This window comes from Heterodontus francisci, chromosome 4 (assembly GCF_036365525.1).
Source record: "Heterodontus francisci isolate sHetFra1 chromosome 4, sHetFra1.hap1, whole genome shotgun sequence".
Classification (NCBI taxonomy): Eukaryota; Metazoa; Chordata; class Chondrichthyes; order Heterodontiformes; family Heterodontidae; genus Heterodontus; species Heterodontus francisci.
This window is the reverse complement of record NC_090374.1, coordinates 70,130,553-70,147,276: the sequence shown is the minus strand read 5'-3', so window position 1 is coordinate 70,147,276 and position 16,724 is coordinate 70,130,553. Positions and strand designations below refer to the sequence as shown.

Genomic DNA, 16,724 nt, shown 5'->3' with positions numbered 1-16,724 from the left:
CTAATTTTTCCCTCCTTATCAATCTTTTAGTCGTTCTTTGCTGTTTTTTATATTTTGTCCAATCTTCTGACCTGCTGCCCATCTTTGCGCAATTATATGCTTTTTCTTTAAGTTTGATGCTATCTTTAACTTTTTTTTAGTTAGCTACGGATGGTGGATCTTCCCCTTGGAATTTTTCTTTCTCATTGGAATGTATCTATTCTGTGCATTTTGAAACATCCCCTTAAATGCCTGCCACTGCATCTCTATTGACCTATCCCTTAAGCTAATTTGCCAGTTCACTTTCACTAGCTCAGCTTTCATGCCCTCATAATTGCCCTTTGCTAGTGTTGCTTTAAGGGGCGTACCTTCAACAGCTGTCCATCACCCAGACAGGAAATGATACACCGACCCGTGTGTCCTCTGAGCATTCTTTTGCAAGCAGCCAAAGCATTAACAACCAAGTACAGGACATTCCCGGTATTGCTGTGGATGTTTGTATCTTCAATAAAAGTAACTTGTGGATCCACTGCTTGTGTAACATGGTGGCAGCAGTGAGATATTGAAAATACTTCCAAGTTTCTACGAAGCCTGAAAAGCTGAGCCCATCCACCTGCTACAGAAGCTCCGGAGTGAAGGTTTACAAGCTCACCAGGTTCGTCTGTGATCCTTGCAGCAGCATGGAAGCCTGAGTAAGTGACTCTGCGACATTGCTGGTGTCCAACACAGGGCAGATCCGTATCATCGGGATTGAGATCTACAGCTTTGCTGTAAGGGAACATGAGTCTGAATTAAGCTGTGATCACAATTTGCACCAGAAGCAATCTGGTAAAAGTCAACTCCGAGAGTGTGCCAGGCGGGAGAACCATTTCCACAGACGGGCCAACGGATCATGAGTTCAAGGGGGCTAGTGATCTGTTGCGACATGGCCAGGCAGAATCATCGGTGCAGATAAACTCCCAGGCATTTGAGAAGACCAGGAGACCTTCACAGCCATTTTGAGGTCCCAAGCAAGCCACAAAGGAAAAAGGACGAGTAATTTTTACAGCTCTATCCTGACCTGGTCGCGCAGGAGAGCCATTAAAAAAAATCCAGCTCCATTACCAACATACAAATCGATTAGGACAGCTTAAAAGAAGAAAAAAAAAATCACGAACCTTGTCTTCCCATCGCCGTTACAGGGCTGTCTTTGCCTTTTTTGCACCCAAACCCCTCTTCGTGGCGGGGCTTAAGTGTAGTGTGCAGTCCAGGAGGCAGTAGAGCTTTCCTTTTTTGTGCCGAAACCCATCGTGGGTGGGGCCTAATCTGGCATGCGGCCTGGGAGAGAGCTCAGCTATTATTTTCCAATTCGGATATCGCCCATCGTAGGCGGGGCTTCAGACATCACATCTCACCCTATGTGGATGGGGTCTAGCAAGAGCATGCAAAGCCAAGGCCAGCGCCACACTCACCCTGCTTGCTCTCTACTGCTCCACACTCACCCTGCTTGCTCTCTACTGCTCCACTAGATTGTGGCAACTAGTGGTATTGCAAACAGCGACACCTTTTTTAAAAACACCCTGCAGTTTTTTTTCCTGTGTATTTGCACAGCTGCTGGAAAGCCTGCAATTTTGAAAAAAGGCAAGCAGCGCACAGCCCTAGTGCAATAGTAAGGAAATTGTTTTTTACAACTGCAAAGAAAACCTGTACTACAAGTCAAAGGGCTAGACAGTCACCACAGAACTTAATCCCTTGAAGACTGTCCAAATTTAAATTTTTATTCCTACCACTGATCATGCTCAACACACAATGGCAACTACATTTCCATCCCTGGACTGGAAGGCAGCGGACCTTCTAACTGAACTTAAACTGTTCAAACAGCGAAAGGATCTGTGTTTTCTTGACTTGGCCATTTCTGAACCAGAGAGGCAAGCAGTCAAAGTCAAAGTTGCCACTGGAAATGAAGGCTTGCACACGTTAAATACATCAGGTCTCACTGAGAATGACTTAAAGGACCTGGGAAAAATATGGTCTGCATTGGAAGACCAGCTGAGAGTCAATATCAGTTTCAGGATCAGATCAGATCAGTTTTCAGGTTTGAGTTTGTCATTCTGGCAGCAGTCACGGGAGACGATAGACCAATTTATGAGCCGAAGTAGAGACAAGGGATATGACTGTGATTTTTCTGAGGCTGGTCTAACTGACAGGATCAAGGAGCTTCTGATAGCTTCCACCCCCGTTGAAGGTTTCCAAAGAGACCTCCTAGATAAAGACAAAGGCTACAATTTAGATGCCTTGCTGAAAAGCGGTCGTCAATTCTAAGATATCCGATTGGGCAGGCAGAGCCTACAAGCCCTGTGCAGTTCATCTACGATTGGCACAGTTGCCAGAACAACCAGACATGTCGAGCCATGTACACGATATACATTCGCCAAGAAATTGTCCAGCATTCAACGATATCTGTAAAGTATGTTTCTTTTTATTTTCTCATGGGATGTGGGCGTCACTGGCTAGGACAGTATCGCCTGTCCCTAATTGCCCTTGAGAAGGTGGTGGTGAGCTGCCACCTTGAATCGCTGCAGTTCATGTGGTGTAGAGACACCCACAGTGCTGTTAGGAAGGGAGTTCCAGGATTTTGACCCAGCAATAGCAAAGGAATGGCGATATAGTTCCAAATCAGGATGGTGTGTGGAGGGGAACTTGCAGGTGGTCGTGTTCCCATGCATCTGCTGCCCTTGTCCTTCTAGGTAGTAGAGGTCGCAGCTTTAGAAGGTGCTGTCTAAGGAGCCTTGGTGCATTGCTGCAGTGCATCTTGCAGATGATGCACACTGCTGCCACTGTGCGTCAGTGGTGGAGAGAGTGAATGTTTGTGGATGGTGTGCCAACCAAGGATGCTGCTTTGTCCTGGATGGTGTCGAGCTTCTTGAGTGTTGTTGGAGCTGCACCCATCCAGGCAAGTGGAGAGTATTCCATCACATTCCTGACTTGTGCCTAGTAGATGGCGGACAGGCATTGGGGAGTCAGGAGGTGAATTACTTGTCACAGGATTCCCAGCCTCTGACCTACTCTTGTAGCCATGGATCTCTAGCTCACAGAAGGATTACTGACCTGAAACGTTAACTTTGCTTCTCTCTGCACAAGTGCTGCCAGACCTGCTGAGTATTTCCAGCATTTCTTGTTTTTACTCTAGTTCACTTGCTGTTCAATGGTAACCCCCAGGATGTTGATAACGGGGGATTCAGTGCTTGTAATGCCATGAATGTCAAGGGGAGATGGCTAGATTTTCTCTTGTTTGAGATGGCCATTGCCTGGAACTTGTGTGGCGTCAATGTTACTTTCCATTTATCAGCCCAAGCCTGGATGTTGTCCAGGTCTTGCTGCATTTCTACACGGACTGTTTCAGTATCTGAGGAGACACGAATGGTGCTGAACTTCGTACAATCATCAACAAACATCCCCACTTCTGACCTTATGATTGAAGGAAGGTCATTGATAAAGCAGCTGAAGATGGTTGGGCCGAGAACACTACCCTGAGGAACATCTGCAGTGATGTCCTGGGTCTGAGATGATTGACCTCCAACAACCACAACCATCTTCCTTTGCGCTAGGTATGACTCCAACCATTGGAGTCCCATTGACCTCAGTTTTGCTAGGGCTCCTTGATGCCATACTCAGTCAGTTGCTGCCTTGATGTCAAGGGCAGTCACTCTCACCTCACCTCTTGAGTTCAGCACTTTTGTCCATGTTTGAACCAAAGCTGTAATGAGGTCAGGAGCTGAGGGGCACGGGTGTAACCCGAACTGAGCGTCACTGAGCAGGTTATTGCTGAGCAAGTGCCACTTGATAGCACTGTCGACAACACCTTCCATCACTTTACTGATGATCGAGAGTAGACTGTTGGGGCAGTAATTGGCCAGGTTAGACTTGTCCTGCTTTTTGTGTACAGGACATAGCTGAACAATTTTCCACATTGCCGGGTAGATGTCAATATTGTAGCTGTACTGGAGCAGCTTGACTAGGGGCGCGGCAAGTTCTGGAGCACAGGTCTTCAGTACTATTGCTGGAACATTGTCAGGGCTGATAGCCTTTGCAGTATCCAGTGCTTTCAGTCGTTTCTTGATATCACGTGGAGTGAATCAAATTGGATGAAGACTGATATCTGTGATGCTGGGGACCTTAGGAGGAGGCTGAGTTGGATCATCCACTCAGCACTTCTGGCTGAAGATTGTTCGAAATGCTTATCTTTTGCACTGATGTGCTGGGCTCCCCCATCATTGAGGATGGGGATGTTTTTGGAGTCACCTCCGCCAGTTAGTTGTTTAATTGTCCACCACCATTCACAGCCGTACGTGGCAGGACTGCAGAGCTTAGATTTACAGTGGCGCAGTGGTTAGCACTGCAGCCTCACAGCTCCAGGGACCCGGGTTCGATTCTGGGTACTGCCTGTGTGGAGTTTGCAAGTTCCCCCTGTGTCTGCGTGGGTTTTCTCCGGGTGCTCCGGTTTCCTCCCACAAGCCAAAAGACTTGCAGGTTGGTAGGTAAATTGGCCATTATAAATTGTCACTAGTACAGGTAGGCGGTAGGGAAATATAGGGACAGGTGGGGATGTTTGGTAGGAATATGGGATTAGTGTAGGATTAGTATAAAAATGGGTGGTTGATGGTCGGCACAGACTCGGTTGGCCGAAGGGCCTGTTTCAGTGCTGTATCTCTAATCTAATCTAATCTAATTTGATCCGTTGGTTGTGGGATCACTTAGCTCTGTCTATTGCATGCTGCTTACGCTGTTTAGCACACACGTAGTCCTGAGTTGTAGTTTCACCAGGTTGACACCTCATTTTCAGGTATGCCTGGTGCTGCTCCTGGCATGCCCTCCTGCACTCTTCATTGAACCAGGGTTGATCCCTGGATTGATGGCAGTGGTAGAGTGGGGAATCTGCCAGGCCATGAGGTTACAGATTGTGGTTGAATACAATTCTGCTGCTGCTGATGGCCCACAGCACATCATGGATGCCCAGTTGTGCGTTGCTAGATCTGTTTGAAATTTATCCCATTTAGCACGGTGGTAGTGCTACACAACACGATGGAGAGTATCCTCAATGTGAAGATGAGAGTTCGTTTCCACAAGGATTGTGCAGTGGTCATTCCTACCAATACTGTCATGGACAGATGCAGCTGCAACAGGCAGATTGGTGAGGATGAGATCAAGTATGTTTTTCACTCTTGTTGGTTCCCTCACCTTGATGTTGACCCGGTCAAGCAGCTATGTCCTTTAGGACTCGGCCAGCTCCGTTAGTAATGGTGCTGCCGAGCCACTCTTGGTGATGGACATTGAAGTTCACCACCCAGAGTACATTCTGTGCCCTTGCCACCCTCAGTGCTTCTTCCAAGTGGTGTTCAACATGGAGGAGTAGATTAGATTAGAGATACAGCACTGAAACAGGCCCTTCGGCCCACCGAGTCTGTGCCGAACATCAACCACCCATTTATACTAATCCTACATTCCTACCAAACATCCCCACCTGTCCCTATATTTTCCCTACCACCTACCTGCACTAGTGACAATTTATAATGGCCAATTTACCTATCAACCTGCAAGTCTTTTGGCTTGTGGGAGGAAACCGGAGCACCCGGAGAAAACCCACGCAGACACAGGGAGAACTTGCAAACTCCACACAGGCAGTACCTGGAATCGAACCCGGGTCCCTGGAGCTGTGAGGCTGCGGTGCTAACCACTGCGCCACTGTGCCTCCCTCATCAGCTGTGGGAGAGCGATAGGTGGTAATCAGCAGGAGGTTTCCTTGCCCATGTTTAACCTGGTGCCATGAGACATCATGGGGTCCGCAGTCAAAGTTGAGGAATCCCAGGGCAACTCCCTCCCAACTATATACCACTGTGCTGCCACCTCTGCTGGGTCTGTCCTGCCAGTGGGATAGGACATACCCGGGATGGTGATGGCAATGTTTGCGATATTGTCTGCAAGGTATGATTCCGTGAGAATGACTATGTCAGGCTGCTGCTTGACTAGTCTATGGGACAGCTCTCCCAACTTTGGCACAAGCCCCCAGATGTTGGTAAGGAGGACTTTGCAGGGTCAACAGGGCTGGGTTTGTCGTCGTTGTTTCTGGTGCCTAGGTCAATGCCGGAAGGTCCGTCCGATTTCATTCCTTATCAACTTTGTAGTGATTTGATAAACTGAGTGGCTTGCTAGGCCATTTCAGAGGGCATTTAAGAGTCAACCACCTTGCAACTGGAAGCACCAGTGCAAAAACCTCAAAGGCAAAGCAAGCCCAGGCACACTCTGATTCGTGACAAGAACAACATCCCAATAGAAGGAAAGAACAGTCCAAATACCAAAAGCGGAAAGAACACGAGATGACCAGCCAGACCGAAAGGTTGGAAAGTGAGTATAACTGAGACACTGACACACAAGGTGAGCAGGCATTCCATACGATTAACCTCACAGACACAGGCATCGACATGGTTGGATCCTCCAAAGTCTTTGTCTCCGTCCAGATAATTTGCCTGCAAAAGCCAGGTGAACACACACTCTAGACCAAAATTGGCACAGGTGTGAGTGCCAACATTCTACTGCGCGGCATCCTGAAGAACATGTATCCCTGGCAATGGCAAACCATGGCTTGACTAACCACTGCCAAACTCACGATGTACAAGGGCACAGCGATTCCGTCCTTGGGATCCATGATGCTTAAGTGCAGAAAGTGTAACTCACCATGGTTGCCCCAAATTTTTTATGTCGTAGACATGACAGGTCCATCAATTACAGGCCTGCATGTAGAGACCTGACTTTGGCAACAATCCGTGTCATCAACACGATAGTGGCACAAAAAGCAGACCCCAAATTGCAGACAGTCTGTGATAAGCAAGAGCAGGCAGTGCAGGAGCTGGGTTGCACGCTGAAAATTCAGACAATCCAAGCAGCCAACAAGGCAGTGCAGGGTCGAGCTGGATCTAACGATCAAGAAGGAGTGCAATGGCCTACATGAGAAGGTACAATATCTCATAGCCTAGAACAAGGGACTACTGGCTCAGTTAACTGAAACTAATTGAAAAGTAGCAGAGAGACACTGCAAGTACAAAGATGTGATAATACTGAGACTCCAAGAGGCAGGTAGCAAAGCAGCTGGGCTTGAGCTACAACAGAAAATTGCAACCCTGGAGATGCAGCTCAAAGGTTACCCACACTACGGTGACAATTCTATTGTGCGACTGGACAAGAAGCTCGTGCAGACAAGGTCAAGAGAAGCAGAAGCACCAGTGGGTCTGAAATAATTTCGGCAGCAAGTCAAAGACTTAGAAGATCATTGGCACCGTCATCCACCCAGACCAACTGGTAGATGGGAAGACCCATCATGAAAGAATGCTGTAAGCGAGCTACAGGACAAACTGACGGCAGTGCGCCTTAGAGGAACTGACATGCAGAATAAACTGAAAGTTAACCAATGGCTGTTGGAACTTGAAACACTGAACCAAATCAGCAGTTACCCGCCATGTTGAGCAGAGAAGAATTGTCTGACAGGCAAGGAGAAATGAAAGACACCACCCAAACCCAACATCCCCACTGACAGTAAAGGCTACAAACCAAACCTAGAGTGACCAGGTCGGGGCATATCATCAGCCCCCCCAACATGCTACAGAGATTCATAACTTTATTATATATATATAAAGGCAAAATACTGCAGATGCTGGAAATCTGAAATAAAAACAAAAGATGCTGGAAATGCTCAGCAAGTTTGGCAGCATCTGTGGAGAGAGAAGCAGAGTTAACGTTTCAGGTCAATGATAGGTCAAGTTGTAACTTTATTACTATTTATTTTTAACATTTAATGCCTTTCTCAGCGCTGTAGTGTAAATTACTCTGATTATTTCATGACATTTTTAATTGGATAAAAGGGGCATGTTGTGGTATTGCTTGAAATGCTAGTGTTGCTTTAAGGGGCGTACCTTAAATGGCTGACCATCACCCAGACAGAATGATGCACAGAGCCATGTGACCTTTGAACATTCATTGCAAGCAGCTGAAGCAGTAACAACCAAGTACAGGACCTTCCCAGTACAACTATGGATGTTTGTATTTTAAATAAAAGCACCTACCTTATAGATTCACTGATTATGTCCATGTGAATCGCATAACAAGGCTGACTGAGATGGGGCCTCTTGCCTCTCACTCCAGAATCTTCTCCATCTGATATAAAAATGTATAAACATTTTAAAAAGTATAATATTTTCAGCCTTTGTTTTACATCTCTATTCCGACCAGGTGAGAAAGAGGTCTAAGGTTCCCTTTCAGCCTTCACCTGGTCTTACTGTACAGTGTTTAATTTTAAACACACCATGTTTTTAGCTCCCCCTTGGTGAATCCTTGTTCACCGTTTTCCAATTATAAAGCACAGAAACCAACACAAACAGGCTTCCTTAGATTTAAAGAAGAAAAGTTGAAATTTATTAAACTTGAACTTAAACTCTAATTCGGTTGACGCCTACGGATACACGACGCGCCCACGCTAGCATGCATATGCGATACACACATGCAAATAGAGACAGAAAAGAGCAGAAGAAAAATAAAGTGGAAAAGTTTGAGGCAATCTCTGAAGAGTTTTTGTTATGGTTCTTTGAGCTCACTGTAGAGTCCATGATTGTAGATAGATTTTGCTTTTCGTTGGGGCCCAGTATTCTTCTTAAATCTTGTTCGCTGGAGGAGACTTTTCTCTCTTGAGGTTCATGTGTCTTCAGTGGATTCAGAGTCTTGTGAGAAAGAGAAATGGGAGCAGACAGGAGAGAGATCTCAGTCCAGGAGCAAACAGACTTTTTTCCCAAACTGTTTGTACAAATTCAGAAAACTCAAGTTGCCCTGCAGGTTAGTCATGTGACTAGCTGGTTTGACCATTTCTGTATTTGGCCATCTTAGTAGTCAACCTGGAATGCGAGCTCCCCCACCTTCAATGTCTGGTGATCAAACGTCCATTGCGGGTCCAGTGTCAGGGAATGGCTGCTTTGTCCTTCCAAACACTGTCTGTTAATATGCAAATACATTTTCCAGCCACGGCTGATCTGTTCAACAAGTCTTCTTCTTCACTCCAGTATCAATTTAAAATCAATGTTCATGACAAAATTAAAGTGCTTCATTCTTGGCGGGTCCCAGCATGACAATCTCATTGTAGCATTTAGAGGATCAACAATTCGGTGTTGTAGCTCTGTCTGTGTTGAGAGCCAAAGATTAGCTCTCCAGGTACAAAGCTCAAGAAAAAAGAGTGGAGACCCAGTTTGTCTCCTTAGCATTAGCCCATGATTTCTGAAGTCATTCTGGATTTGCAGTTGGGGTGGAGGGTTGTGGGGTGGTGAAGCTTGACCTGTATCACCAGAAAGCCAATTAAGAGTTGGGGAGGGTGTTCCTGGCCCACTGCCTCATTGCCCAAATTGAAGTGCTTAGACATTTCAACACAGGGGTGGTCAGAAAAGATGGCACTGTGGCCTGAGTACATAATCTCACTGACTGGTGGTGATGGTCCACAGGGAGTTGGGGACAATCTGAAGATTTAAAAGTAGGCCTCTTCAAATGTTGTGATGATTGGGATCTTCTGGCTGCTGATGCAGATGAGGCAGCGAGAATACAATGTCCAAGACCCAACGTGTCGCTGTAAACCTAAGAGGTCTGCAGCTAAGCCTTGCTTCCGTGCCCTGGCATTTGATTCCGCCATCTGTTTTTGTCCCATTTACATTCATCATATCTAAACTCCAAGCACAAGGCACACAATGCAATCTTTGCTCATTTGAGCAATTTTGGGTCATTTCTGTTAAGCTGTTATTATGTGAAATTGAGCTCAAAAATGAGTAAATCCATAGAACATGGATTCTGGTTTCCTGCAAAACACATCCGAGAGACAATGGGGTTTGTAACATATACCACAGAGGAAATTTGGTATAATGTTAGAATGGTTTTAATTAATATCAGCACAACAGTGTCCGTGTCAGCCTCCAGAGAATTCCACACCTATGGGGGTAATAGTCAGTTTAATTGCCAATTTCTCAGATATGGGGAACCAGAGAGGAGCAGGGCTAAAAGATATAGCAAATTTTACATCAGTCCAACTTAACTTCAATCTCTCCTTGTAAATAAAGAAAATAATAAAAATTATGTCATGCCGACCCATCTAGAACAACTATTCATTTTTCTTCAACTATGTTTTTTCTTCCTTGAAACCTGTCTGGCTGCCTAATCCTTGGCCAATTTTCTTCATAAATTTTACTTAAAAACGTTATTTTTTTTTCAATTAGACTGCTGCAAAGTCCAGATGGAATATACAAAATAACATACATTGTGGGTTTAATTCTTCTACAGGTGAATCCATTCAAATATTTGCTGAAATTGAGAATCATTCTTCCCGAACAGTGGTGCCAAAGGCAGCCATTTATAAAACACAGACTTTCCACGCCGGAGGGAAAAGAAAAGTGACTGGGGAGCTTATAACCAAATTGCAGGGAGAGCCAGTGTTAGCTGGCAAAACAGAAACTTGGAGTGGAATGCAACTGAAAATTCCACAAGTGTCTCCCACGCTGATGAACTGCACTATTATCCAGGTGGAATACTCACTGAGGGTAGGTGGCTTTTTGAATTACAGTTTGGAGCGCTAATAATGGAAATTAAGTACAATGTCACAAAGCACGTGGTAATGCCAAGCCTTTAAATGTAAGCTTTACCCTATTGTTTGTCTTGCCTTAGTTTTTCTCACCTTGTAGTTTCTTTGCTTTCACCTTCCATTTCCACCATCCCCCACCCTCGGTTGTTACCTAGCTCAATACTTTGGTTTACTTCCCAAAGGGAGCTGGAACATCAGACCCAGTGGGCAGAAATTAATGAACTCATCGCGGGTCCTGGTGGTGAACCCGGAAGTGGATGCCCGACACCGTTCATCACGTATGCAGCCAACCAACACAATAATAATGGAGGTGTGGGGCCTGGCCACTCACGTGATGGTGGCAGGATCCGAGGCACCAAATACAGCATCAGATGACTCTGGAGCAAGTGTTGGTGCCATAGTTAAAGCTCTGCCAGTCTTGCATGCATTGCTGTCTTTGAGTCATTTGCTGTTCCATGGTCTCTGCTGAAACGGGTGTTGGAGTAACTCCTGGAGCCCCCCACCACCCCAGTGAAGGCCGCCGCAGGATGGCAGAGGCAAGACACAGGGTGGCCCCATGGTTTAGCGATGCCTTCCTGGAGATTCTCCTCCAGGCTACAAGGGAAATGCAGGAGGTCCTCCTCCACACCGATAGTAAGAAGAGGTCCTCCCGCCTGACCAAGCTGTCCTGGATGGAGATCGCTGAGGAGGTCAACAGCTTCGATCACCCCCCGGACATGGGTACAATGCCACAAGAGGGTCACTGGCCTCCTTCGCTCTGCCAAAGTGAGTGCTTCATACCTCTTTTCTACGGTTTGCATGTGGCTACGAAGGAGAAAGTTGGGCATGGGAGCGAGGCACCACAAAAGCACTGGAAGAGGGGCTTAAGCATTACCTCATCCTGACAGATGCATGCCTGTATCACAGTCACAAGCCACTTTCTTTCACAATTCACCCCCATTTACTCCCCTGAGAGCTGACATGAGGATGAGCTATATAGGAAACCCCCAGCAGGGGACGAGGTGCTTCCACTAGCAGAACCGACCTGTGGATCTCGCAGCGAAGTATTACTATCTCCCTATTTCCATTTGCACTACAAGAGGGCCCATAACAACAGGGATACTTCGTGGACTACCGGAGAATTCCAGACATACAGTCTCTCTTGACAGCTGAGGAGGAGGCGCTGGAGTTAGTGGGTACACAGGGTGGCCACTCACTAGTGGGTGGTGAGATTGGAGTCTCCACGCAAAAGAATGGGGATTGTCTTCAAACGACATACAGCACACTTCTGGAGATCCACATCATGCATGGATATCATGATGCGATCTGCACAGCCTAACCCACACGTCTGTGTTCTCTCATGCAGGTTGGCGGCCAAAGCAGTCTCCATCAGAAGGGGGATGGCCGTCAACCTCTGAGGAGGAGCAGTCAGAGGATGCACTGTCACGTGACTCACCTGTACCACCAGCGCAGATGTTTTCACCTCGGTGGGTTTACACTCAGTTTTAGAATCAGGGTCACAAGCTGGTGAGAGCACCACACACATGCCCGAGTAGCTGGCAAAGGCCTCTGGACAGTTGAAGGACTGTGGGTGGCTGGGCCAATGCTGAGTCCTAGGCTGATGATTAGCCTCCTGTGTCAACAGCACGGTACATGCTGGAGTTGCAGAGAGGTAAGGCAAAACCTGGCAGAGATGCCAGAGGCCATGCGCAGCCATGAACAGATGATGGAGGAGTCCATCCATGCCATGATTGCTGCCATGTCTCAGGCATGTGAGCACATGACTTCCTCCATCGAGTGGTTGGCGACCCTCTTGGGGAGTCAGATTCCACAGATGCACACAGACCTGCAGACCATTACCTTGGCCATGAGCTCAATGCAACAGTGGCAAGGCAAGAGAAGGACGAGGCTCCTGGAGTCTTCTGCAGTTCATCATCGTTCTCTGGTCAGCAGGGAGGTTCAAGTGAGCCTTGAAAGGGAGGAGGAGAGGCTGACCTCCACAGCTGGGGGCTCCCCTCTGCATGTGGACAGCATCTCCTCAGCCCCTCTGCCAGTGAGTCCAGCTCCAGCAACCGCAATGCCTGAGCAGAGTCCTGCATCTGTGCAGGAAACAGTCAGGCAGCCACGGCCTTCCAGGCCTCGGGCAGCCAGAGAACGAAAGTTGAAGTCATCCCAGACGAAGGGGTAGCCTGTTCAGCAGCCTGCCTCCAGCCCAGCTGCTAGCACAGGTGTTAGCACCTGTAAATGTATAAAGAAAACCACCAAGACACACTTGGGGTTTCACGGGTGTTTGACATTTGCCATTTCTTTTGTCTTACAAAGTATTTTGTACATTGAAGTTTAACATTCATTGTGGAAAACGCTTATTTTTTCATGCCTTAATTGTGAGAGGCTGCCTTCACCCTTCCTCATTGGGCTGCCAATGTAGGCATACCGCTCCTTTGGTTATCATCTCACATTGGCCACAGCGCGATGTTAAGCTGGACGTTAGCACAGAACCCAAATAGAAAGGAGTGGGCAGACTGAATGCACTGAAGTGAGTCTTTATTGATGTCACTCTGACAGACCAGCATGGTGGCTGGAAGCAAGTAAGTATGAGACTGTCTTTTGGCTCGTTGCTCAATGTGACTGGCCTCCAGTGCAAGGGGTTCAAGATCCAGTGCTGCCTGCTCATTAGCATGCTCCATGTTGAGGAGTGGTAATCCATCATGTCGTCGTCATGCAAGGCCTCCCCCCATGCCAATTCATGTTGTGCAGAACCAGTCATAGATAAGATAGGGCTTAAAGGGGCATCACTTCTGTGTGGTAGCTCATTGCTCTTACACAAGTCCAGCAAGCGTTTTTGGACGGGTCCAAATTCTTATCCATTGAACCTGCCGCTCAACATGACTGGACAGCCTTGCTCGAAAGTAAGCTAAAGAAATGCTCACTGGACTTGTGTAAGAGCAGTGAGCTGCTGGGTGATATTTATGACAGGATGCGTCCTCACGGCTCGCTGCGTCCACGTGTGTATGGGCTGCCCAAGACACACAAAAGTGATGTCCCTCCTCACCCTATTTTATCTATGACCAGTTCTGCACAGCAATAAGTGGGCAAATTGTTACAACCAGTTTTGTGCAAGTTTCACTGCCAGTGTGATGCTGGATATATAGGCCATATGTCCCAAAGACTGGAGGATCGTATCAAACAACATGTCAATTCCGCTGTCCGTAACGGGCAAGGTACAGATTGTACCCTACCAGCCCATGCTTGCAAAACTTAAAACACGGTGTCCAACATTAGATGTGATTCCGCGATTGGACAACATTTGCTAAATAATCCTCAGTGTGCTAAGAATTATGCTGACAACTAATTTAAGATTGTCAGTCAGGCTCGCAGTCTTCTAAATTCCAGCGGATAGAAGCCTAGCCTGTCCAATCTTTCTTCGTAAGACAGCCTGCCCATTCCAGTTATTAGTCCGGTAAACCTTCTCTGTACTGCTTCCAACGCATTTACATCCATCCTTAAATAAGGAGAACAGTACTGTACACAGTACTCCAGATGTGGTCTCACCAATGTGCTGTGTAGCTGAAGCATAACCTCCCTACTTTTGTATTCAATTCCCCTCGCGATAAATGAGAACATTCTATTAGCTTTCCTAATTACCTGCAGACAAACCTTTTTGAAATTCATGCACGAGGACAACCAGATCCGTCTGCATCTCAGAGCTCTGCAATCTCTCACCATTTAGATAATATGCTTCTTCTTTATTCTTCCTGCCAAAGTGAACAAATTTCACACTTTCCCACATTATACTCCATTTGCCAGGTCTTTGCCCACTCACTTAACCTATCTGTATCCTTTTGTAACCCCCTTATGTCCTCTTCACAAGTCACTTTCCTACCTATCTTTGTGTCATCAGCACATTTAGCAACCATAACTTTGGTCCCTTCACCTAAGTCATATAAAAAGTTGAGGCCCCAGCACAGATCCCTGTAGTACACCACTCGTTACATCTTGCCAACCAGAAAATGACACATTTCTGCTTACTCCCTGTTTCCTATTAACTAGCCAATTTTCTATCCATGCCAATGTTACCCCCTACACCATGAGCTTTTATTTTCTGCAATAATCTTTGATGTGGCACCTTATCAAATGCCTTCTGGAAATCTAAGTACAATATATCCACTGGTTCCCCTTTATCCACAGCATATGTAACTGCCTTAAAGAAATCCAATAAATTGTGTTATGATCCCGTCATTTTTTTTCCGGGAAGAATGCGGTGTGCCTTTGAGGCTGGAAAAAGGGCCGTACTGCTTTAAGGCAGCAAACTCGAAAGACTGAGTCAAAGAATGCATTTTCATTGCCTTGGATACAGCCATTCGGAGATTGAGATTCAAAGGGTGCATTCTCGTTGCCATGGATACAGCTGCTGAGACTGAGCATCGAGAGATACATTTGTTACAATTTTAATTTTGAACTGGCTTATAGTGCAAACAGCCTGTTCTAACAGAGGACAGAGACAGACAGCTGTGTGTTAGCATCTGAAAGAAGAGGTCTCAACCCATTTAAACTGAAGGAAGAGAATTTAGTCTGTTTATTTATTATTATCTATCAAAATTCTAAAAAAAGTCAAGCCAAAACAGAGATCTCTGATAATTTAAACTGAAGGAAGGGAAATTAGACTGTGACAATCTTTTATCCCTCAAAATTCTAAAGCCAAATTCATTCAATTCAAAAGTGTTTGCAAGTCGTTAATTGTTGAAATTCACCACTAGAGAAGGAAAACATCACCAACTGCTGGAAATAGACTACGGACTGTTCTACTGTTGAAGAAGCATTTTTCCCCATCAGACGGCTGTGAGGACTTCAAGCAACATTGGACTGTAAATTTTCAAGGAGTCTAATTTTTTTCTATTTTAAATGTTGTTTATGTCTTAGTGGTGTTTAAGAATTTAGTTTTTCTAATTAAACAGTTAATTTGTTGATTTAAGGCTGCTTTTGTTGACCATGCAACCACTAGGTGGTGTAGTACTTGCACATGCACAAATGTCGGCTGTTCAATTGGAACGTCAGTGTCTGCGACTTTCAGACAGCTGCCAGGATTAGAGATGCCGCTGCACAAATTATCACAGGAAATGCTTATATGGTTAGATAATTCTAGCAAACTAATCTTGCGTTTAGTTGGATGGGAGCCCAGTAATATGGTACTGGGTTGTTATAGAATACTAACTGTAATCCTCAGATCCAATTAATATTCCAGTAATCCTATTAAATACAAAAGAAATTTTATGATTGCAGTTCCATTAGAAATTGGAGAGGATATAAATGTGCTGCCAATTCTCTATTGTGGTTTGATTATATGACTGACCAGAACTGACTTCACCTGAACGCAGCCTCTCGCTCCCACCCCAATGCCTGCTTTCCCCCCCACCCCCCGACCTCAGCAACTCGCTTTCTCCCTCTCCCGCCCTCAGCCACTCGCTCCAGACCTCGCTGCACCCCTTGACTCCCCTGACCAAATGTTCCCATCTCCTTGTCACCCACTGTCCGGTCGCTCACTCTCCGCTTCCCCCTTCCCCCCCCCCCCCCCCCACCTCCAGTCGCTAGCTCGGCTGTTTGCTCCCACGTTTGATCGGTCTCAACGTGCCGCCCGAAAAAGCAAGGGGTGCCGGGGTGACGTAGGAGTGAGTGGCCGAGAGGAGGGAAGCGGCGCGGCATGGAGCTTGCGGCTGGAGCGGTCGGGGGTGAAGGGTACCTGGGAGTGAGCGACCGGAGAGCAGGGAACAATGGACCAGGGGAGTGGAGTGGAGGGGAGCAGTGAGGTCCGGAGGTGAGAGGCTGACGGTGGGGGTAGGGGGGGGGGGGGGGGGGTGGAAAAGAGCTCCAGCCTCAAAGTCTCCCATTCAGCTGCTTCCTGCAGCCGAATGGGGGGCTGGATGCCCGATGACACTGTATTGCGCATGCACGATGATGGACCAGGCGCGGATACGAGACGAGGTTGGCACTGCGTGTTGACGTCATCCCGCGCATGCGTCACTTAGCCCTGGCAAGGTGTAGCTGTGCATGTGCGCAGCTTGGCACACTCTGATGACATCAGCGGGCTGCTGCGTTGTCAGAAATCACTTTGTTGATTTAAAGACACCTAGTT

At 46.7% G+C, this 16,724-nt stretch overlaps 1 protein-coding gene across 2 annotated transcripts in view; it reads left to right on the top strand.

The window, feature by feature from the left end:
• Positions 1–16,724, top strand: part of LOC137369081 (arrestin domain-containing protein 3-like) — an 82,690-nt gene that overhangs the window by 46,811 nt on the left and 19,155 nt on the right. The window contains exons 5-6 of one of the 2 annotated variants that reach the window (XM_068029677.1): positions 10,318–10,574; positions 15,352–15,511. In XM_068029677.1, coding sequence (XP_067885778.1) covers positions 10,318–10,574; positions 15,352–15,480 — 386 coding nt within the window. In that variant the 3' untranslated portion in view covers positions 15,481–15,511. Of the gene's footprint in view, positions 1–10,317; positions 10,575–15,351; positions 15,512–16,724 lie in introns of those variants that run through there. The other variant, XM_068029676.1, reaches the window with a different exon arrangement.